Here is a 24,280-nt window from a genome sequence, read left to right on the forward strand (position 1 = left end):
GATGGAGTTTAATTCAGATAAATGTGAGGTGTTGCATTTTGGGAAAGCAAATCTTAGCAGCACTTATACACTTAATGGTAAGGTCCTAGGGAGTGTTGCTGAACAAAGAGACCTTGGAGAGCAGGTTCATAGCTCCTTGAAAGTGAATTCGTAGGTAGATAGGATAGTGGAGAAGGCGTTTGGTATGCTTTCCTTTATTGGTCAGAGTATTGAGTACAGGAGTTGGGAGGTCATGTTGCGGCTGTACAGGACATTGGTTAGGCCACTGATGGAATATTGCGTGGAATTCTGGTCTCCTTCCTATTGGAAAGATGTTGTGAAACTTGAAAGGGTACAGAAAAGATTTACAAGGATGTTGCCAGGGTTGGAGAATCTGAGCTACTGGGGCTGTTTTCCCTGGGAGGGTCGGAGGCTGAGGGGTGGCCTTATAGAGGTTTACAAAATTATGAGGGGCATAGATAGAATAAATAGACAAAGTCTTTTCCCTGGGGTCGGGGAGTTCAGAACTAGAGGACATAGGTTTAGGGTGAGAGGGGAAAGATATAAAAGAGACCTAAGGGACAACGTTTTCACGCAGAGGGTGGTATGTGTATGGAACGAGCTGCCAGAGGATGTGGTGGAGGCTGGTACAATTGCAACATTTAAGAGGCATTTGGATGGGTATATGAATAGGAAAAGTTTGGAGGAATATGGGCCAGGTGCTGGCAGGTGGGACTAGATTGGGTTGGGATATCTGGTTGGAATGGACGGGTTGGACCGAAGGGTCTGTTTCCGTGCTGTACATCTCTATGACTTTAAGTTGTTTGGTTTAGGTTGCAAACAAATTGTTAAAGACATGTGGAAGCAAGAAAAAAAAAAGGGAGTTTTTATATGTTTGCAAAGGACTATGGCTACTTGTACCATGCTGTACATATCTATGACTCTATGACTCTAAATATTTTTTTTTTAAATGCAAATTTGCACTTTTGAATATTAGAGGAAACATTAGTTATCCATTTGAAACATGTCTATCAATGTATTCCCCCACAGTGGATCTGTGGCTCTGAAAATAGTGTCATCATTGCAAATTCAGATGCCTTTTTACAAGGATAAGGGGCATACCTTTCCAGAAGGAACGGAAAGTTATCAAAAAAAACTGAGTTAACACTTTGGCTTCTGATTGACCAATGAGCATTCTCTACATTTCAGATATGTAGCCTTTGCCAGTATGTACCTGAAATTAATTATTTATAGAATAAATTACAATTTTTTTTTAAAACAATTTGAATAACGTTATTCTTAGATACTAAAACATTTTCCAACCCATGCTTTGCTTCAAACTCCATACTCAACTACACTAATCCATGGCCTATGAGATAAGCTGAAAGGCTATTTTTGCATCACCCTGATAAGGGAAAGAGGAATTCCACTGGAGCTGGGGCAGCGTGCTTCCATATCAAAGGATATGCATTGGCCGGCAGGGAAAGAAAAACTAGGTCAAAAGAAAGTATTAACCAAGAAACAATATCCAAATTTTAAATGAATAGGAAGAGCATTTTATTTAACTGGAATATGCTATCTTTGTTACAGTATTCAAATATTGAAGAAAGTGTTTAAGTGATAAATAAAAACAATCAGTAAATCATACAAAGATTATCGTAGATAATCTGTTTGAGCCAACTGATTTCATTTAAGACAACCCGGTAAAAGAACAATTGGCTGCTTTTAAAGAGGTGATAATTCAGGAAAAGTCAAGATACATTCCCTTCGTGGCTAAGGGAAAGAGGAAGAAGAACACCTATACAAGGTATTCGCAAAAAACGGATATCCTCACAATTTCATCAACAGATGCCTAAGGGAGAGACACCAGAACGAGGACATGCCGCAACCCAAAGGACTAGCCACACTACCATACATCAAGAACATCTCTGAAATGACAGCCAGACTACTGCGACTAGTAGCCACACACGCAGATGACAAGCAACATGAATTTGACTGGGACAACACTACCATTATAGGGCAAGCGAAACAAAGAACAGCCAGGGAATTCCTAGAAGCTTGGCACTCATCCACAAACTCCATCAACAAACACATAGACCTGGACCCAATATACCAGCAACTACAGCGGACAGCTGAAACTGACAACCGGAAGCGGCAGGTACAAATCACTATAAATGCCGGAGGAAACATCACAGAAGCGCTTCACATGAGGCTCCCAAGCACTGATGATGTCACGTAGACAGGGGACGAAACGTTTGCAACAAAAACTTCCAGCTCGGCGAACAGAACCACAGGAGAGAGAGTAAGCTGAAGTAAAAAAAAAAGCATGTTTAAGTATGGTTGATAATTCAACTGAGAACTATGTTGAATTTAGAAAGTTCAGAGGGGAAGAGACAAAGGAAACAGGATTACTAAATATTCAATGAGAAGACGCTGGCAGCTAATATAAAAGGAAACCTCGAAGTCTTTTTACAGACATATAAATAAAGTTCATTCAGGAACAAGATGGGGACTGACATACGTCGGCAGAGAGTATGGTTGAGGGACTAAATACCTTGCTTCTGTATTTACCACAAAAGAAGATATTGCCTAAGTCATCAAGGAGGAGGCGATTGAGACACTAGATGGGCTAAAAATAAAAAATCCTAAGGTGAGGCCATTTGCAAAGCTGGCCAAATATTAGGTTTATAGCTCTCCAGGACCTGAAAGGATGCATTCAAGGAAAGGAGTCAGTTGGGGTGAAATCTACTACAATCTTCAAATCCCTTTTAATATGGGGTGATGCTAGAGGGTTGACAAATCACAAATGTTCAACCCGTGTTCAAAAAATGGTGCGAGGATAAACCTAGCAACTATAAGTTCAACTTCATTTGGCGGGATGGCTTATCAAGACAAGAAGTTTAGACAGGAAAGTCAACAACCACCTGGAGAAGTATGAATTAATTAATGAAAGTTAGCATAAGCTTGTTAAAGGTAAATTGTGTTGAACTAACTTGATTGAGTCGATGATGAGATAAGTAAAGACTGGATATTTTCATTTACCTGAATTCCTAATTGTGAATTAAAATGAGAAGATAATTATTTGAAAACTAGCAATTGCTGCATGTTTGATAGCAATTAACTTGACTCACTGTTTGTGCTTGCTCGAGCAGTAGTTAAACGTCTGGTTACAAGTGAACTGGAGCCGAGGGATTATGTACAGGTGAAGCTTTGGTTGTTACAAGTAGCTGATTAGTCAGTGGTCTAGTGATCAGTTATCAATGACAACAACATTCTACTTGCAACTATGTGACTGGTTCTCAGCTCGCTGAACAGTTTGGGGCTGTGAACAAGATTGACAGAAGCTCTGAAATCTCCATTCGCTCAGGAGCGAAAACCACTTTGAGCCTGAAGAAAGTCAGTTTATCTTTCCTTCAGCAGTTTCTATATGCGGTGACTTTTAATTAATATTCACACGCCTTTTACAAGTGAACCAGTATCCTGTGCTTCCTGCAAACAAATGAAAGTTGCCGGAGAAGGATGACCAAGACACACGCGCGTGCGCGTGTGTGTGTGAGATGTTTTAATTAATGGACTATTCATAATTCATACCTGTAGCTAGAGTCTAATAATTTGTAAAAAATAATAAATTTTATTAAGCACACAAACCTGATGCATGTTTTCTGATAATCTGAGTCTAAAGGACTGGTAAATTGGAGAACTCTGTGCACTTCTTCACAGAACGTTTTTGACAACTTAAAGAATTGCGGAATTTGATTTCCAGCTTGCTACCCCTAGTGAAGCATAACAGAGAGTGTCAATGAGGATAATGCAATTAATGTGGTGCGCGTGGTCTTCCAAAAAGTGTTTGATAAAGTCTCACATGAGGATTGCCAACAAGTTGAAGGTCACAAAAATTTCGATACAATGGTGGCTAAGTGATTGGGAAAAGAAAGAGAATATTAAAGAACAATTCTATTTCAGACTGAAGGAAGAAGGACATGGAGTTAAGATTTTTCACAAACAAATCAAAAGGTTTGTTTTTGAGCAAATAATACAAAAACTGCAGGCCGAGCAGCTTCTGTGGAGAGAAATCACAGTTAATATTTCAGGTCGGGTGACCCTTCCTCAGAATGGTCACTCGACCCGAAACATAAACTCTGATTTCCCTCCACAGATGCTGCCAGACCTGCTCAGCTTTACCAGCAATTTGTTTTTCTGATTTACGGCATCCATAGTTCTTTCGGTTTTTAACGAGATAAAAATACTCTTGTGACAACCTAATAGAAACTGGAATGTATTATCTGAAAGCATGGTAGAAAAAGATTCAACTCTAGTTTCCAAAGGGAATTGGATAATCGCCTATTCAGGAAAATAAATTGCAGTACTATGCAGCAAAAGATTGATATGAGCAAAGATGCTCTTGCCAAAAGTCAGCACAGACATGATAGCCCAAAGGGTTTTCTTTTTGTTGTGTAACCACTCTATGATTACATAAAAGTTCAGTATCAAAACATTCTTCAATGTACATTAATGACAACTTATTTCTTACCTTTGCGAGGCCAGCCCTATGTGCACCCTGGGATTCCATGTATGCAATATATTTCGAAAAATTTTTGAACTCTTCCATTGTGGGCTGGAAAGTCATGATTTTACACACAGATTTTGATGGAGACCCTGAATCCTCTGTAGCCATGATGCAGTAATATGAATTCTTCCACCTAAAAGTAATTTTTTTTAATTATTTAATGAAGTTAATAAACAGATCATTTTCTATACTGGACTTAGCACTGAGTCATTAACCCAAGATTTTGCTCAATACTATATTTTTATACAATGCAGATTACATAAATTGTTCAATTAGAATGACAAGTATCAAAACTTCACTCTCAACTGAAGTAGTAAAAGCAAAATAAATACCACAACCATGAGAACAATAATAAAAGCAAAATACCGCAGATGCTGGAAAACTGAATGAAAACAAAAAAAAACAAAAGAAAACTCAACACGTCTGGCAGCATGTGGACAGAGAAACAGAGTTCACGTTTTGAGTCCATTGTGACTCTTTTCCAGAACAATAAGCCAACTTAGCTTAATAAAGGAAAAAAGTGGTTGTTAAAGAGATAGCTTTGTATTATTTCAACAGCAATTAGATAATCTGCAGTAAAAAGCAGAAAATAACATAAATTCTATTAAACAGTAAATTATTAACAAGAACAAATCTCCACGTATTTCCATCAGGTCTCTGCTGGTTACAATAAGGTGATTCCTGACCTCAGGAAATAAAATGATGATGTTATCCTTCCACAGAAGCCTGTGGATCATCCCGTCAAATCATATAACTTCCTTGTAAAATATTATACTTCCATCACTGCACAATTTAGAAGAACATTTCAGAAATGTATTGTAAGTATGAAGTGCTTCCTGACAACAGTTCTAGATTTACACTTTACCTACCTGTACCTCAATCTCCATTGTCTGCAGTTAGGAAATAAATTTAAATTGTGCTTGAACTTAGCTTTTCATTCTATTTACATCAATAAAAATTATTCTAATTCACCTCACCTCCTCTCAAATTGAGAAGTTCTAGGGGTTTTTAATCTTCCTGAATTACTCACTCCTCTAACAAAGAACTAGCCATAATGATGTTTCTCTGCACTATTCCAAGGAGTATATGCTTATGGCTCAGCAAGTCAGGCAACAACTGTAGACGCATATGTATAGCAACGGAGGTAACAGCTGTCATCTATTTAGATACAGTACTTCAGGAGTCTTATTCACACGCAAGTCTGAAAAAGGGCCTTGCCATGTGTAGGTTTTATTCTGGAATCAGAATTTACCTCTGCAGTAAAATACACACTGGTGATGATTGAGATACCAGTTACATTTCAAAACAAGTTCAAATACCATCAACGTCTCTCCCCAATTTAGATCACTTATGTTTTCTGTCATGGTGATAAAATATGGAACCTCGAAAACTCTTCTCACATATTTAGCACAAATTGGAGGGCTGGAAATTAAATGATAACTAATCCCTACCACTCAGCAGTATTCCCAAAAGCTGATTAGCTTAAGTCTGGCAGATGTCTTACATGTTCACCATGCAATATTGTACACAGAAACACTAGAAAATAGAAGAGTAGGCCATTAGATGTTTTGAGGCTGATCATCCAACTCAGTATCCTATCCCCTCTTTCTCTCCATATTCTTTGAACTCTTTAGCCCTAAGAACTATATTTAACTCCTCCTTAAAAACATTCAATGTTTTGACTTCAACCACTTTCTATGGCAGAAAATTCCACACGTTTACCATGCGCTGGAAGAAGAAATTTCTTTTATCAGCCTAAATGGCCTACATCATATCCTTAAACTGCAATCCTCGATCTGAATGAAATCTCTCCTCGTTCTTCAAAATTCCTGCAAATAAAAGTAAAGGTAATGTTGCCATAAAGCTACTCCCTCATTAAAAAGAATGACCGGTGCTGGTTTAACCTGCAGGTCAACATACTTCAGGCAAAGGGAGAGGTTGAGATAGAGAGTCCTTCATGGTAACCTCAGCCAGTGCAGGAATTGAACTCATGCTGTTAACACCAGACTGCATTGCAAACCAGCAGTCCAACCAACTAAGCTAACACCCACTGGCTCCCCCCTTGTCAATTCTACTCATTACAGCCCCAAAAATTCCAACAGCTTTGGCATGATTTCCCTTTCATACATTCATGTTGACTCTGTTCAATCCTCTCAATGTTTTCAAGTGCTCTGTTATTCGGTCTTTTATAATGGACTCATATTTTCTTTATCATCAATGTCAAGTTAACCAGTCTGTACCAGCATTTTTGACGTACATTTTACCATTACAATTAGAATGCATTGAAAAAGCCACGCTGTCCATTCCCAAAGGTAAGATCTTTAAAAAGATACTCTTGTAACAATTATGGTAAGAGATATTGAAAAACAGAGATAAAATTAAATGTGGCATACTATGAAAATTATTGCTTTTTTTCTGTAACCATACAGATTACTGGCTGCAAATATCTTACATTATGTTGACAATATCTAGATGTATTTTGTTTCCCTGAAGCATACATTCTGTCTCAATTTTAAAGGAAGATAGATGATCTGTTCTTGAGTGGCAGCAATGAAAAAGTAAATACTGATGAAGTAAACAATTTGCATAAACATCTTCAATCTAGGAAAAGCACCTTGCCTCAATCAACACTTGCACCGCTGGCAAAGACACAAGATCTAGAAATCAGCGTAGGAATTAGGACAGTAAATCCATATCTCACTACATTGTCTCATGGTGCATTTGTGTTTGAAGGTTTTATGAACTGCTCACTTAGCAGCTGCAGAGCATTGTACAGTGGACACCATGGTGGCACAGTGGTTAGCACTGCTGCCTCACAGTGCCAGAGACCCGGGTTCAATTCCCGCCTCAGGTGACTGTGCAAACTCCACACAGTCATTCTCCCAGTGTCTGCGTGGGTTTCCGCTGGGTGCTCCAGTTTCCTCCCACAGTCCAAAAGTGTGCAGGTTAGGTGAATTGGCCAGTGTTACGTGACGGGGTAAATATAGGGTAATGGGTCTGGGTGGGTTGCACTTCGGCAGGTCGGTGTGGACTTGTTGGGCCAAAGGGCCTGTTTCCACACTGTAAGTAATCTAATCTAATACTGTCCTACCTCAAGCTTTTAAAATATATAATTTTTAAAATATATTTGGACCTTAACATGGTAAAATATTATCAAGCTGGAAAACACAGGAGCATTATCAAATTTGACACTGAACCACATGAACAGATATTAACACAGATAACCAGAACCATGGATACAGATAGGTTTTAAAATGTGTTACAAAATGAGTAGAGATGTCGAGATTGAAGGAGGGAATTCAAGAGCTTAGGCAATGACACTTTCGGTGGGGTGATTCACAGCAGGAAAGTCTAAGAGGCCAGAACTGTAGAAGTACATTTATCTCTTCTGGGTGGAGGTGATTACACAGATAAGGAGAACTGAGGTCAAGGAATGAAGGAAAACAAGAGAATTTTAAAATGGAGGCACTGTTGGATCTGAAGCCAATGCTCGGTCAATGTTCAAATACGACCTGTGCAAGTTGAGATACAAGCAAAGTTTTCGAAATGCTCAGGTTTATGGGGATGGGAGAAGTCAACCTGCTGAAAATTAAAATAACCAAAAGGCATAAGTAAAGGTTTCAGTTGTGGATGAACTGAGGCAGGGCTGGAGTTAGATAATGTTGGTTAGATACAAAAGTAGGCATTAACGGTGATAGAACAGACATGTGAAAAAAATATCAATAGTTTGCAACAAGAGAATGAAATGTGTAAGTTGTAGTTCTTATCCTATTGCACATGTTTCTTTTCTCTTAGTATATTGTGAGCTGCTCAGATATTCAGTCTCAGCTCTATAAACCATTCAAGCCAAAGAGGAGTGAAAACTGCTCTGTGATTGGTAAATTTAAACAATGAAGCAATTTTTACACTTCCTGGATTTTGTGAAATGGTAAAGGTCAAAAGGTGAAACTTCACAGTACATAAGCCTTATGACAGTTTACTCTGGTACATCAATAGAGCAAAACAATGATGTTTTGGGGGAAATGTTTGGGTAAGGAAGAACATGCAATAGTCACAAGACTGAGCTGCATTAATCCAGACAAATGGACAACAACAGCAACCAGCCCCTGAATCAAAGAATAAAAACATAATGTTGTAGATTCAATTTGTTTAGTGGACAGAAAAGTTTTACAGTGGAAAAAGAAAGGGTACTTGACAGTTTAGGTGCCAATGATACAAATGCAATTGAGCATCTGTTCAAATTGCCTTGGGGCAGGCAACAAGCACAGACAGAGTTCATTAGGCTTTGGCTTTTAATTAAATTGTGCCTCTGCTCCATAATGAAGTTGAAATGTTTACCTTTGGAAATAGAGGAATTGGATCATGCCACTTGAGCCTGTTCCACATTATTATTGCTCTGTCCTTCCACTCTATTTAAATAACCTATCCCACTTCGTTAATACTCTTACTTAGCAAAGATTTAACAATCTCAGTTTTGCAAATTCCAACCCACCAGCAACAACTGGGGAGTGGATGTTGGAAAGTGAGAAAAAAACTGAAACATTCCACTTGCCTGTGTGGACAAATTCTTCTGAATTTTATTCCTAAGCGGCCTCGATTTAATTTTCAGATCCATTGTGTCAGACTCCCACACCATTGGAAATAGCTTCTGTTAATGACTCCCTCGTTCTAATGACTTCAGAGTACAAGGCAGGTTTATGCAAATTGTTCTTATAATTTAACCCTTTAAGTCTCTTATCATGCTGATGAATCTGCCACATTACCTCTTCAAGGCCAATTTACCCTTCCTGAAGTGTAGTATGCTGCACTGAAAGCGTAGCCTGTAGTGTGTACACTTGAAGTACATTTCATGATTATGCAATGCTTTATGGGATTGTTCCAATTCTCACCCTCTTGCTCCCAACCCCACCCAATAGATCAGGAAGCTAAGAAACATACAAGCATCTCAGAGACTTCAAGTATCCAACCTTACAATCCTGGTAGTCAAGGAGTTATGTGCAACACCAGAAAAGTATGGAAATAAATCTCAATACTGGCAATCAGGTGCATTATGAAGGGCATGGATAGGGTGAATTGCCAAAATCTTTTTCCCAAGATGGGGAAGTCCAAAACTAGAAGGCATAGGTTTAAGATGAGAGAGGAAAGATATAAGAGTGACCGAAGGGGCAACTTTTTCCACACACAGGATGGTGCATGTATGGAATGAGCTGCCAGTGGAAGTGGTGGAGGCCACTACAACATTTAAAAGACATTTGGATGGGTTCATGAATAGAAAGGGCTGAGAGGGATATGAACCAAATTCTGGAAATGGGACGAGATTAATTTAAGATATCTGGCTACCATGCACGAGTTGGACTGACGGGTCTGGTTTCATGCTGTACAACTCTATAATTCTATAAGTTACAAGGAATGTGGGTAAAAGAAAACCGGTAGTTAAGATGTACTTGTATTTTCAAACAGGGGCCACATCCAAGGTTCCTGTACACAATAATACTCATGGTATAAAGGTTAATCTTAGCATGGACTAAGGAATGATTAGCTAACAGCAAGCAGAGAGTAGGAATAAATGGATCATCAAGACAACCAACTAGTGAAGTGCCACATGTACAAAAGTTCTGTTTTCCACAAAATAATTCAAAGTTAGTATACAGGTACAACCAGCAAACAGAATAGCAAAGAATATAGTTATTTATTGGAAGGAGAATGAAATATAAAATTAGGGACTTTTTTTCCAACAATTGTAGAAGTATAATGACATCTGAAATGCTGTAAACATTTGCTTCACTTACTTAAAGGAAATAATTAAATTAGAAGCAGTTGAGAGAAGGTGATTTCTGGGATTCAGGGATTACCTTCTGAGAAAAGGTTGACCATTTGGACCTAGCCTCATTGAAGCTTTGAAGAATGCTTATTCAAGCATTGTGAAGGGACCTGGCAGAGTAACTGTTCAGACGATGTTTCCCCCTAAAGGAGACCAGAACCAGCAGACACATTCTAAAAAGAGTAGTGTTCTATTCAAGACAGAGATGGGAGGAGTAGTTTTCTCTCTGTGAGATTATTTTCCCAGAAAGTAGAGATGGGGGTCAATGAATATTTTAAGGTCAAGTTAAATAGATTCACACTTGACAAGGCAGTCAATAGTTATATAGATAGACAAAGGTTATGGGAAGGGGATAAATGCCCATTAAAAAGTGTACCTGATTTTTCTTTTAACCTGGGAATAATGGAATGGCTGAGTAGAGATTGGGAGGCTACTGCAGGCAGAGTGGTGTTTATTTTGTTGAACATGGTACTTTATTTTACAATCTGCAGTGCTAGCTTCAGGCAGGCAGGTGATTCCCAAGACATGGGATTTACATGTGCTTTCTCTCTGTTCTTCGAACTATTTAGAAGCAGCATTCAAAGGATAGTCTGCCAAATCTGAATAATTATTTATCCACGCAGTGGAACAAAATCGATACCTGCTCCAATAGGGTCAGCCCACTGCCACAGATTCTAAACGCTAATTATCAACCGGTTAAGTATGAAACTTTCACTCCGAAAAATGTATTCTACAAGATTCATGAAGAAGAAGAAATACTATTGGATAGGGAAACAAATTGTAAATTCAAAGTATGTCAGAAAACTTAGAAGCAAAGCAATAGTAGAAGATTCTCTGTCACTCTGAAAACATAGAAAATTGTCCAGTAATTAAAAACTGTCAAAAGATCTTTTTTTAAAAATGAGATACACATATACATTTCACAGCCTCCAATTCAAAAAAGCATTAGGCATTATCACAGTGCACCACTTCTGTACAACACAAGTCACACATGTGTCCCAACTGGAGAGCTGTGAAGCACCTGGCAAACTGTTTTTGACAGGTGACTGAACGAATGATGTCTGCATGCACCAGTAAAAGATAAAAGTAACGAGTGCAGAAATTCACAAAAGGAAACAAAACAGCACCACAAATAATCCTCTATCTTGCAATGAGATCTAAGATCATCCATACCAATTGTATGAAGAGTCAGAGAAAATGGGAAAAACAGTTTCAAATGTGAAGGAACTCACGAAGATAACTTTTTGCATACACACCCCCTTATGGAAGGCTAAGTTGCCACTTTGCAATTTCCCACAATGGTGAAGGTCAGGAACACATTGTGTGGAATTGCAGCCATGAATCGGTATTTACCAAAGTCTAATGCACTAATGACATTCCTGATTTTAGATTTTGAAGGATACATTCTAACAGCTGCAATATAAAAAAAAATGTGGGCCTATTCCACGTCAGTGTCATTTTAACTGGAAGGATTTATTCAATACATATTTCAGTATCAAGTCCTTAACTAGAAATGGAACAAAGTGCAATGAGACTTGCTTGCCTAATTTCATCCTGTTTTTCCTGCAATGAGACAAAATTCCAACTCGACATCCATGAAAAGCAGTGACTCGCAACTTCATAATTTCAGGAGAAAGTGAGGACTGCAGATGCTGGAGATCAGAGTCAAAAAGTGTGGAGCTAGAAAAGCAGAACCGGTCAGGCAGCATCCGAGGAGCAGGAGAGTCAATGTTTCAAGTAAAAGCTCTTCATCAAGAATTCCTGGTGAAAAGCTTATGTTCAAAACATCGACTCTCCTGCTCCTCGGATGCTGTCAGACCAGCTGTGCTTTTCCAGCACTATACGTTTTGACCGTTCATAGTATCACCTTAGCTTTTCCAGCCTCAGGTCATTTACTGCCAAAACCCACTTTCGAGTGGTCAAGTCTAGAGGTAATAATAATGTTCTGTAGACTAGCCTCTCACCTACCATGTTGTGCAAACCTGACCTCATCCAAAATTTATTGTCACGTCATAACTCCAACAAAGTCCCTTTCACCCATTACCTGTGCACACTGTATTACAGTGTTAGCGAAGAGGTCAATCTTAAGAACTGTCATCCTTAATTTTCAGATCCACCTCATGGCATCGCCCCTCCCCAACTCTGTGACATGCTCCTGACCCATAACACAAGATATCTGCATATCTCTAATTGTGGTCCATTGCTCAAGTACAGTTTAAATTGTTTTGCCATTATTGGCGGTGCCTTATCTATCTAGACAGCAAACTCTGGGATTCCTCCCTGATCCTGTCCATCTCTCTACTGCTTGAATGCAGTCCTTAAAACCTACCTCCTTGGCCAAGTTTTTGGCTATCTATCCAAAACACCGTATATGATTTACTGTCAGTGCTTATTAATTAAGACTTCAGAGAAGCCTCTTTGAAATAGTTGAATACATTAAAAAGGTGATATCAATGCGAGTTGTTGTTGCTCACTAAGACTAATGCTGCACTGAAATCCATTTGACACTCCAGGCCAATTTTTTTTTCATTTAGTATTATCCAAAGGCTGAAACAAATTCCCTGTCACAAAACCTGTTCTCCCTCTATGCTTAGTGGTCCACAAGCCATTAAAAGACCAAATCAATTCTCAAACCAGTTGCTTTATTCCAGTTCATGCAATAACAAGATTTTGGTATTTAACGATTAAATGCATTCTAGCACAATAAAGACCAATAAATGTCTCAGATTCAATCCTTGAACAGCACATAACTTGTACTTAACACACTTAATGATCTTTCAGGCTTAGTTATAATACAACTAGCCTTCAAGTCAGTAAGCACAGGAAGGAGGCAATGATGAGTCAGGGATAGAAGCAATGCTCAAATCAACCTAATATTTGGATCATTGTGAAGATGATGATTGGGCTCCAATGTAAGTTAATAATCCATAAATAATCATTTCCTTTTTCTGCCAAGCAGAATGGCGAGTACAAAACAACTAATAACGCCAAAGGAATCATTCTCAGATCCCCACCTTATCCTGAAACAAAGAATCCACTCACTCCTCACTAAACATGAGCTGGCCTGACCCAATTTTGATTTCTTCCCAATAGACTTTGCAGGGGATAGGGGATTTCCATTACAACAGTATCCATGGTTTTCTGTTATCTGCGGGAGATACCTATCCCCCATAGATAACAAGGATTTTATACACTGGAAATTAATTTACACTCAGAGAGAAGTTAACTTACAGCTGTTGTTACATTGTTCCTTGGAAAAATACACATTATTTGCTTAAGATCCAACCCTTTTTCCTGTTTCCATGAGAATCGTTTCATTATATTTGAGGAATGCTAAATGATCATTCAGATTTGTTGCATGGCAAAACAAAATAAATTTTATTTTAGAATTCTCTCTGTGACAACATGTTGGCACATTGGCATGCAGTGATCGAGGAGCTTCTTTAAAAAACATTTCACTGCTTTTGTGCCAACTTCCCAACCGTACATGCATTTAATGTATAGCATTAGAGAGATGCATTAAGATGACTTAATATAACTGCACTGTGGCAAAATAGCTTGAATGATTGAGGTTACATGAAATGCATACACAACCAGCCAAAAGCACACTTCATTCACCAAATTAAATAGCTCCAAAAAATGTTCATCATTTACACCTTTACATACAGAAAACATCCCAAATACTCAAAAAAGCTCAAGTTTGTGCAAGGCGTAAATCTCAGCCAGTCCAATCAGAAATTGCCAGAAACAATTTTGCAAAGTAGTATGAAACTCATTATTAAGAAAATTGTCACTAAATTGCTTTTAGGGGAAAAGGGCCAATTGAAAAGCTCTTTTTTCAACACTTCAAACAAAATTGTGCAGATTTTGCTGTCAAAATAACAAGGCTAATAGCTGTTCATTAATAAATGGCACAGCCATATTTGGTAAGGAACAGGTGTATAGTTAAGTACAAATACCTGCTTTTCAAACAAAAGCAACAGCATTTTTGTTTGGCTCACCAGCAATGATTTTTTTGAAATCAATCATTTCACAGATGCTATTATGCACCTCTGGAGGTGGGACTTGAAGACAGACCTCCTGGCTCAGAGGGAGAAGCATTACCACTGCACCCAAAACCCCTTCACCAGTAAAGTGGGTATTTTTCATCAATCCATTCAGGATGTTATGATACACCTCTGAAGCAGGTAGGACTAGACTCTGGGGCTCCTGGCTCAAAGGAAGGGACACTATCACTGTGCCAAAAAGCTCCCCTCACCGACAGTGAACAAGTATTTCAGAGTCTGTCCTTTAAAGCCATTTTACTATGAGTGATGTATGTCTGATTTCTCAAACTATAGTTTTCAGGTATTTTTTTAAACAACCTGTTCAGTAATGTTACTGCACATCTCAGAAGTAGTTGGGACTCAAACCTGGGCCTCCTGGCTCAGAGGTAGGGACACTACCACTGTGCCACAAGAGCTCCCCTCAATGTTAAATGTGAATGGATTGGGCACAAAGCAGTGTTGAAAAGGAATACATTTACTCTTTGCAGATATTTTCTAATCGCTCAGAGATGTTATTACACACCTGTAGAGCATGTGGGTCCTGAACCCAGATCTCCAGGTTGTGGTAGGGACACTATCACTGTGCCCTAACAGCCCTTGCATGAAATGTGAAAATGCTGTACATCTCAGAGTCATAGAGTACTACAGCACAGAGAGAGGCCCTTTGGCCCAAACTGGTCTATGCTGACCAAAATGCCTATCCACACTAACCCCATTTCCCTGCACTTGGCCTTATCCTTCTAAACCTTTCCTATCCATGTATTTGTCCAAATGCCTTTAAAATGTTGTGAATATACACTCCTCAACCACTTCCACTGGCAGTTCATTCCATATGCATACCACCATCTATGTAAAAAAATTGCCCCTCAGGTCCCTTTTACTCTTTCTCCTCTAAACTTAAACTGATGCCCTCTCGTACTCGATTCGAAAAAGACTGAGTACATTCACCCTATCTATGCTTCTCATTATTATATACACATCTATAAAGATCCTTTCTCAGTCTCCTATACCCTAAAGAAAAACATCCTTGCTTGTCCAACCTCTCCCTATAACTCAAACCCTTGAACCCTGACAAGATCCTTATAAATTTCTTCTGCACTCTTTTCAGTTTAGTAATATTCTTTCTGCACCAAGGTGGACCAAAACTGAACACAATACTCCAAGTGCAGCCTCACCAATGTCCAATGTGTGGGAGATAAATATATTGAGGCTTGTAATTAACTTTGTGGCATTCTTCCTTATCGTAATAGGTTGCTAGTGACTGCCAATTAACATCACAGAATCCAAACATTAACCATATGTGGAGTTTCAGACCTGAGATTGTGAATTGTACTAAATGACAAAATGCCAGTGGTGAAGGAGATAACCTGTTGCCTGCTCTGTTCATTCAGATGCCAAATGTTCTGTTTTTCTCATTATGTTGCTATCAGCTCATTATTCCAAAAACATAATGGGCATTTTTGTTTTGGAGCTGATAAATGCACTAGCCTAACCAATGGTTACTAATAGATAGTGGTATATTCTGTGCAAAAGTGGGATTAATGATGTAACCATACAAAAGTGCTGACGAGGCTGAAGGCCCAACAGACATCAAACAGGCACTACGACTGGCTTTGTACAGTACGGGGTCTAGACTACATCAGTTTGCTTCATCACCCTAGTTTAAGGAGGACAAACGCTATCATCATCCTCACTTATGGTTGTTCACTCGCATTAGAAAATGCAGTATATGAGTTACAGGGTACGCAAATGGAAGTGGAAACCCTCATCAGGCCAACTGAGCTTGGGGGACACCATTTGAATTAAAGAAATTGCATAGCCTTATTCAGGACATATCTTGAACAGAGGTACTCTAGGTTAGCCAAAAGCAAAAGCCCAAAACAAGGCCACATCTTGACCAAATGGTTAACACTTTGTTCAGGGTCCAGGCTGGTATGTGGACTCAAGACAGCAAAGAGTCCCACTAGACCTAAACTGAGTAAGAGAACTCATAGACCGGTGCTCAGGAGAGTGCGCACCCTGGAAAAATTAAGTTGCTTCGTAACATCCAAATCAGAAACAAGTCAAAATAAATGTTTGGTTAAATAGTCATCTGGTTCTAATGGAGATTGATAACGGTGCAGCACAGTGATTGCAGAAGCAATCTTTAAGAAAATTCACTCTGGACTCCAGCCCTTAGTTTGCATTCGACCTTAGCTAGACTAAAAACCTATAATCACAGAAACTTTATAGATTAAGGGTACAAATTCGGTTCCGGTCTCCTATGAAAAAACAACTGGTTCAGTTACCACTGATTATAGTAAACGGCTCAGGCCCAATCCTGATGGGGCAAAATTGCTTGAGAAAGATTCACCTTGATTGGCACAACATTTTTTGATTAGAATTTGGCTGGCTGAGTGAAGTCCTAATTAAATATCCAAAGGTTTTTCATGAAGATCTCGGGACAATCAAAGGAGCCAAGGTCACCTTGCATGTTGACCAAGAAGCAATTCCATGATTCTCCCACCCGGAGCAATTTTCCTTATGTGCAAAAGTACAGGCAGAAATCAAGAGTGAAGGAGTCACCAAACCAGTACAGTCACAGTATGGGCAGCACCTTTTGTACCGATTGTGAAGCCCAGAGGGTCGGTACACCTTTGTGGGCATTTTAAACAAACAGTAAACTGCTTCTCGCATAAAGGACATAGTTGCAAAGCTAGACATGAGCCATGCGTACCTGCAACTGCAGTTGGATAAGGATTCCCAGAGGTATGCTACAATTAATACCCAAAAGCTTCCAATGTACAAGACTGCCATTTGGGGTACTCTCAGTCTGTTTCCTCAGTGCAATTTTTCAGCAGATGAGGGAGAATGCTTTAGAAGGTCTACTCCAGGTCGCCATTTACTTAGATGACATGCTAGTAACACGGAAGACAATAAGGAATACTTAGAGAACTTGGACACAGTCCTTAGATGTTTCTCCAAGGCAGACGTATGCCTTAGAAGGGAAAACTGTGTGTTCCAGACACCCCAAGTGACCTACTTGGGCTAGAGAGTCAACAAGACCGGGTTACACTGATTGAAAGACAACATCAGAGCAATTAAAAGGTGCTCCAGCTCTCACATCTGTACTAGAGCTCAGGTCTTTCCTTAGTTTAATGAATTGTTATGGAAAGTTCATACATAACTGGCCTCCATCCTGGCACCCTTGCATCCACTATTGAAAAAATATCAGCCATGGAAATAGTCTCGTAGCCAAGATGTTGCCTTTAGGGAAGTGAAGAAGCAGCTATTGTCATCGAAGATGCTGTCACACCATGATCCCAAGCAAGATCTGGTGCTGACATTCAATGCCTCCCCATATGATAGTGGACGCCCACTCAATGTGATTGGACATGCATAGAGTTCATTCATCAAACGCAGGGACGATGATTGAAAAGCTGCGAGCATTTTTTGCAATACATGGATGTGTTCCATGGAAGCCTTGGTCACAGATACTGGGCTATCATTGTCCCACAGAGAATTCGAGAGTTTCCTAAAGTTGAATGGCATTTGGTATAGAAGGACAGTTCCGTACCATGATTGCCCAATGTTGGCTCACAGACGGCCCAACCAGAAGGAACACTCAATATTGTATGCTTCCTGGACTTTGGCTAATGCATAGCGTAAATACACCCAGACAGAGAAAGAAGGTTTTGCAATCATCTTTGATGTAAAGAACTTCCACCATTACCTGTACAGATGTAAATTTTTAATAGTAACAGACCACAAAGCCATGCTAGGGTTACTCAAAGAGGACAAGGCCATGCTACCCATAGCTTCAGGTCGAATTCAGCAGCGGGCTTTGATTCTAATGTGCTTATTATTACAAGTTGGAACACTGTCCAGGAAGCTAAATAGCAAATGCAGATGCCTTGAGCCACTCCCATTGGCAGATACATCACTGGTGGTGCCGCCACTGAGAGAATCCATTCCGATTTTAAACTCTCTGAATACCCTTCTGGTCACCACTGACAATACCAGACTACGGATGCAAAAAGATCCAGTCCTGGCAAAGCTAAAACACCTGGTGGTGATGAGGGAAACCAAAGGGCCATCACAACCAAAAGATAAATCTTCAGGCCCTGGGAAAGCCAGATCACCCTGAGAATGACATTTTATTATGCGGGGGCAAGAATGATTGTCCTGAGCTAAGATCACTGCCAGATACGGGCTAAACTCCATCAGGGTCATCCACCGGTGTCCAAAACAAAGATTTTGGCAAGAAGTTAATTCTGGTGACCAGGACTGGATGCAGACGTAGCCATGTTGGCAGGGCTGTGCCAACAGCTCCGCCATGTTCATCAGAATGGCCTGAAAAACTCTGGATTGGTTACATATTTACTATGCTGGCCCTTTCAAGGGCTCAACATTCTTATTCATTGTGGACGCCCACTCAAAGTGATTGGACATACATAGAGTTCATTCATCAAACACAGGGACAATGATCGAAAAACTGTAAGCATCTTTTGCAATACATGGATGTATTGCATGAAAGCGTTGGTCACACACAATGGGCTATCATTTTCCTGCAGGGAATTCAGTGTTTCCTAAAGTTGAATGGCACTTGGCAACGAAGGACAACTCCATACCATACATTGCTCAATGTCTGGCTGAAAGAGCAGTCCAAACTTTGAAGGCAGATTTAAAGAAACATTCTACAGCACACAACACAAAACTATCCTGGTACCTAACTGATTATCGGTCAATACCTCATGCAACTACAGGAATAGTTCCAGCAGAGTTGCTAATGGGGAGAGGTTAAATCTAACTTTCCCAGACCTTGGTGGTGGTGGGGAGGAGATGAGGAGTTGATATGGCAACAGGAATGCCAACGCTGGACACAAGACTCCTTTAAGCGACAGACACAATTTACTTCAGGGGATGAAGTTTGGTGCCGCAACCACAGAAATAGCCCTGCATGGGTAAGAGGCATAGTTGACGCAAAGTCAGATCCTGTGACACACAACATTTGGGCAGGTGAGGCGGTCCTGACCAAGTATGTGGACAACATGAAAGTGGCAAACTTATAAACAAAGAAACAACAAAACATATCCGGCCCCGCAGAACAACTAGAAATGCTGTGGGAGGACCCATGGGCTTTACCACTCCTTCGAGTGCCGAAGTGACCTCGGATTGTGAGATGGACATGGCGGATGTTGCAGACTCGAAGCGTTACCGCTTGAAGATGAAGAATTTCTTCTAACTCGATCCAGACACAAGAGGCGGACTATGGTCCGATTCATGCTGCCCATTTCCAAAGCAGAGTCGGAGGAACTGGACATGGTGTAAAAATGCCCCAGGAGAAACTTCATGAAAAAGTACAGGCTTAAGTCCCTGGACTTAGAGTGGGAGGGATACAGTGATTATGAAGTCATCAGCCAGGTGAACCTCAGAATATTGATGCTGTTAATGTGGGTCAAAAGAGTGTTGCTGAGAAAGCACAGCAGGTCAGGCAACATCCGAGGAGCAGGAGAATCAACGTTTCGGGCATAAGCCCTTCATCAGCCCTGTTAACCTGGTTCAATCAGGGCGTCCTGACTGGCAGATATAAAAAGGAGTGCCAGCCAGAAGGTGTGTAGGGGCGGGCTGCCTTAGAATGGTCGGAAGGTGGTAGGGATGGGGGCTTGCTGGGTCTGTATTGTACGCACTGTTTTTATGTAACTGGATTGGCTTTTTATCTACAAATGTCATTGTTGCTGTCTTTTCATGTTTGAAACTGGGATTTGAGCTTTGTCCTCATTTTCCTCTAAATTGTTTGAACGGTAAGGTTTGGGGCCTGGTTCTGCTGCTCCTCTCCCTTGTAAAATTGCTGTTGTATACAGCTGTAAATGTTAACTGTGTTTTGTAAACTGTTTTGTAATTGCTTAATAAAATATAAACAGGATTAAAAAAAAGGAGTACCCTCCTTGTGGGTCTGCTCCTGGGCCTGGCCGACCTGGCCATAGACAGGTCCAGGCAGCGGGCCATGGAGGGGGTCGTCAGGGCCGACTGCCTGCCCCTCTTCCGCGGTTATGTTAGAGTCCGGGTGTCTCTGGAGAAGGAGCACGCGGTGTCCACCGACACCCTGGAATTGTTCAGGGAGAGGTGGGCACCTCAGGGAGTGCATTATTTCCCCCTCCAACTCTACTTTGATTTAATCCCTGCCCTCCCCTTCACTGTTTGATCACACAGCATTGCCCTTTGATGTCACGGGCCACTCTGGTGTTTCCTTTCTTCCTGGTGGAGGAGAATGAATAAAGATTTGTATAACTGTTGTCTTTCACTGTGTCTCACACCTGCACACATACAACATGTGTGCTGGGGAAAATGTAAGCACTACCGCTGTTAGGCGGTTGCGTGGGCAATTAAAAAGAAAAAAAAGAGAAAGAGAAAGGAAAAAAAAAGTGAGCAGGTCCAGGCTGCAAGCCGTGGAGGGGCTCGTTAGGGCCAATTGCCTGCCCCTCTCCCGCCGTTATGTCAGAGCCCAGGTGTCCCTGGAGAAGGAGCACGTCGTGTCTACCAACACCATCAAGATTTTCAAGGAGAGGTGGGCACCGCAGGAAGTGGAGTGTACTATTTCCCCCTCCAACTCTATTTTGATTTAATCTCTGCCCTTCCCTTCACTATTTGATCACACAGCATTGCCCTTTGAGAAGGGCACTGCTTATCATTGGCCACTCTGGTGTTTCCCTTCTTCCTGGAGGTGGAAAATGAATAAAGATTTATACATCTGTTGTCTTTCACTGTGTCTGACACCTGCACACACCCACACAACTTGGGTGCTGGGGAAAAATAAACAGTACTGCTGTTAGGTGGTAGTGGGGGACAGAAAAAGAAGGAAGAAAAATTTAATAAGAGAAAAAATTAAAAAATAAGTAAACAGGAGCGTATGTGCACTGTTTTATTGTTTGGTTTATCTGACTGTATATGATTGCGATCTTTTTTTTCTGGATAATGTAAGGAGGGATCAGAGGTTTGTCCTAGTTTCCCTGCGAACTGGTTGTATGGTGGTGTTCGAGGTCTGGTTTTGCTGCCTCTTTCCCCTGTAAATTGCTGTTTCTTGTATACAGCTGTCCATGTTAACTGTTTGATTGTAATTTGTACTGGTTAATAAAATTTTTAAAAAAGGGAAAAAAAATTAACAAGAGCGTCAGAGTCCTGTTCAATCTGAGAGCTGACACTGAGGAAGCTGGACCAGTCAAGTACTCTGCATACGTAAAAGAAGAGTGACTTGATGACGGGTTACTGCCTCATGCAGAGTTATTTTACACGCCAACTCCCACATCACACTTGTACTCATGCCTCTTAAAGACCACATCGCCTACACTCAATCAACACCAACCTCCCACAGAACCTAAGTCTTCTCTCCCTCACAACCCCAAGACAACCATACATCCTGCCCTGCAGACGACACCACTCTTCTGCTCAGAGAAGAGACCACACTTCACTACCCAATCCCTTTGTAAACCACACCTCTCTCCATGCATGCCCCACCCTACTACCCCAACCTCCAGCTAACTTGCGAACCACCGCTGGCTCCTGTCCCAAGGACCACATTTCTTCTCATTTACCCACACCCCACCCTACCAAACCTCCTTGCAGATGAAATACACCCCAGAAGCTTGCAGACCACACTCCTCATCCTTACCCCTTGTGGATCATAACTTTCCTTCTCTCCAGCACATCAACCCCTTGCATCCCTCATCTGCCCACCCAAACTCTCCAGTTTCACCGTCCCCTAATGCTCCATCCCTGTTTCCCACCAACACCATGCAGCTTTCCCCCTCCCCCAAAATACAGCAGGCAGACAACACCCTGGAGAGAAAAACTGTTCCTATCTGTAGCTCCCCTCAAGGAAATGGCATTGTCTGTCTTCAGCAAGTTTGAATTCAAGCATTACCCCTTGACACCTGTGAGCATTACCGTCACTGAGATACCCACTACCAACATGATGTAACCTGATGGTCACCACACCTCAGACAAAGGGAGGTTGAGAAGGATAATCCTTCACAGCAATGCCTGCTGGTATAGGAACAGAATTCACATTATACATGTCACTATGCATAGCAAACCAGTCAAACGAGCTAAACCAATCGCTTATAAATAGCTTTGGTTACAAGCATGTCTTACACTTAAAACTTTGATATTTTGTTTACAGGTACTGCCTAACCTGTTTCTTTCCAATATAATTTGTCTGATATTGAATCTCCAACATTTGCAGTTTTTTTGTACCATTTTAATTTTCAAGCACTGGTGTCTGCTGACAGATGCCCTTGAAAATTTGTAATATTGTTGTGCATCACCACAATCCTCTTCAACTCTAATCCTAAATTCACTAAGAAATAAATCAATTAAATTCAAAAAAGCGAATCAATTCAATATCCATGACCTACTTGATTAAACAACTGCATCTTGAAACTTAAGATTTTTGCTATTTCCAAAATATTGACAGATGGCGATGGGGTAGAGCTTCTGAGCCCAGGGTTTGTCTGCTCTTCTTTATTCATTTCTTTGCTTGTTTTTCTCTTTTCTCTCACTTTATTTTTCTCTTTTATTGTATTTATCTCTTGATGAAAAGCTCGGTCATGGTGACAGCATCAGTGGCAGTGAGTAGGTGAGCAGTGCGGACTCGAGACTGCGACAAAGGTGAGTTTGGGTTCCTGACAGCTTCTGCATTGTCAAGGTGGTCCTCATGCCAACTCGTGTCTGCTGCAGGAATGAGTTTGAGTTCCCAATGGTGTCTGCTTCCAGTACAGATCCATGCATGCAGCAGCTCTATTTGCAATGTGGGACCAATTTGGACTCATGGCAGTGGCAGAGTTAACTTTGAGCTGGTGTGGTATAGGACTGCATTGGTGGCATCTGCACTGGCGAGGTCCATAGTGGAGAAGGCGTCAGTGGAGGCAAGATGGCACTAAAGAGTGATGACTTTCATTCTAGTGGTGGTGGTGCAACAAAGGGGCCACTTGCCTGGCCACCAGGCCCATGGCCTGTAATGGAGCACTTAAGAAGGACTGTAAAGTTGGACACATTTTTCTTAATTTCTTCATTTTTCTGGCTTGATATTCCATGCTTTAGTTTATTTTTCCATGTTTTAAAACGGCACTGGAGTGTGATGACATTATACAACCCTTTTCACTGTATTTTTGTAACAAGATACCCGTGACATTAAATTAAAAAATCAAATAAACTGTAAATATTTCAGAATGGCACCTTTTGAACATTGTAATATTTATGCACAACACATAGTAAATCATGAAAACAATCAAATCTAATTTGAAGTGTTTAAAATCAGAACAAAAGTGAAATGTTAAACCAACCGTACAACATTTACTTGAACTGTAATAATAAATGTCATTTCACTTTCTGCCACGCAGTGACAGCTCATGAGTCAGTTGTCTGCCATTACAGCTGATATACCAACATATCACAGGTGAGCTGAATATGGGGGGAATGGACTGTCGATTTTATAAAACAGATTTAAATTGAGATGATCGATCATTCGGATAGAAATGAAGCAACAGGGAGACGTAGGCAGAAACATGAACAGAAAGAAACGACAAACGCCAGTGGAGAGAAGTTAACTTCCTTTACAAGGCCTGTTTTTACAAAAAAAAACACGGAGATCCTTCTGAAAGTGCATTTAGCATCAAATTCCACAAAAATAATTAAATTACAAGAGGCTTGGGCACGAGACGAAGAGGGTCACGCCAGATGCGCCTGGGCAGGCAGACCTGGGATTGATAGCAGAGGATTGATTCAGCGGAGTAAAATAGCAAGCACTTGTGTGACAGGGAGCTAACTCAGGCCGGCTGGCTGATACAGACAGACAGTGCGCTGCTGCTTCAACGAAGGGGAGGCACTGGC

The 24,280-nt window shown here is 40.6% G+C and overlaps 1 protein-coding gene across 6 annotated transcripts in view; it reads right to left on the bottom strand.

The window, feature by feature from the left end:
• Positions 1-24,280, bottom strand: part of LOC122562270 (lysine-specific demethylase 4C-like) — a 437,697-nt gene that overhangs the window by 396,562 nt on the left and 16,855 nt on the right. For 5 of the 6 annotated variants that reach the window (XM_043715046.1, XM_043715057.1, XM_043715074.1 and 2 more), the window contains one exon: positions 4,511-4,679. The exons of the other annotated variant lie outside the window; for it this stretch is intronic. In XM_043715046.1, coding sequence (XP_043570981.1) covers positions 4,511-4,654 — 144 coding nt within the window. In that variant the 5' untranslated portion in view covers positions 4,655-4,679. Of the gene's footprint in view, positions 1-4,510; positions 4,680-24,280 lie in introns of those variants that run through there. 6 annotated transcript variants of the gene reach the window in all.

This window comes from Chiloscyllium plagiosum, chromosome 2 (assembly GCF_004010195.1).
Source record: "Chiloscyllium plagiosum isolate BGI_BamShark_2017 chromosome 2, ASM401019v2, whole genome shotgun sequence".
Taxonomy (NCBI): Eukaryota; Metazoa; Chordata; class Chondrichthyes; order Orectolobiformes; family Hemiscylliidae; genus Chiloscyllium; species Chiloscyllium plagiosum.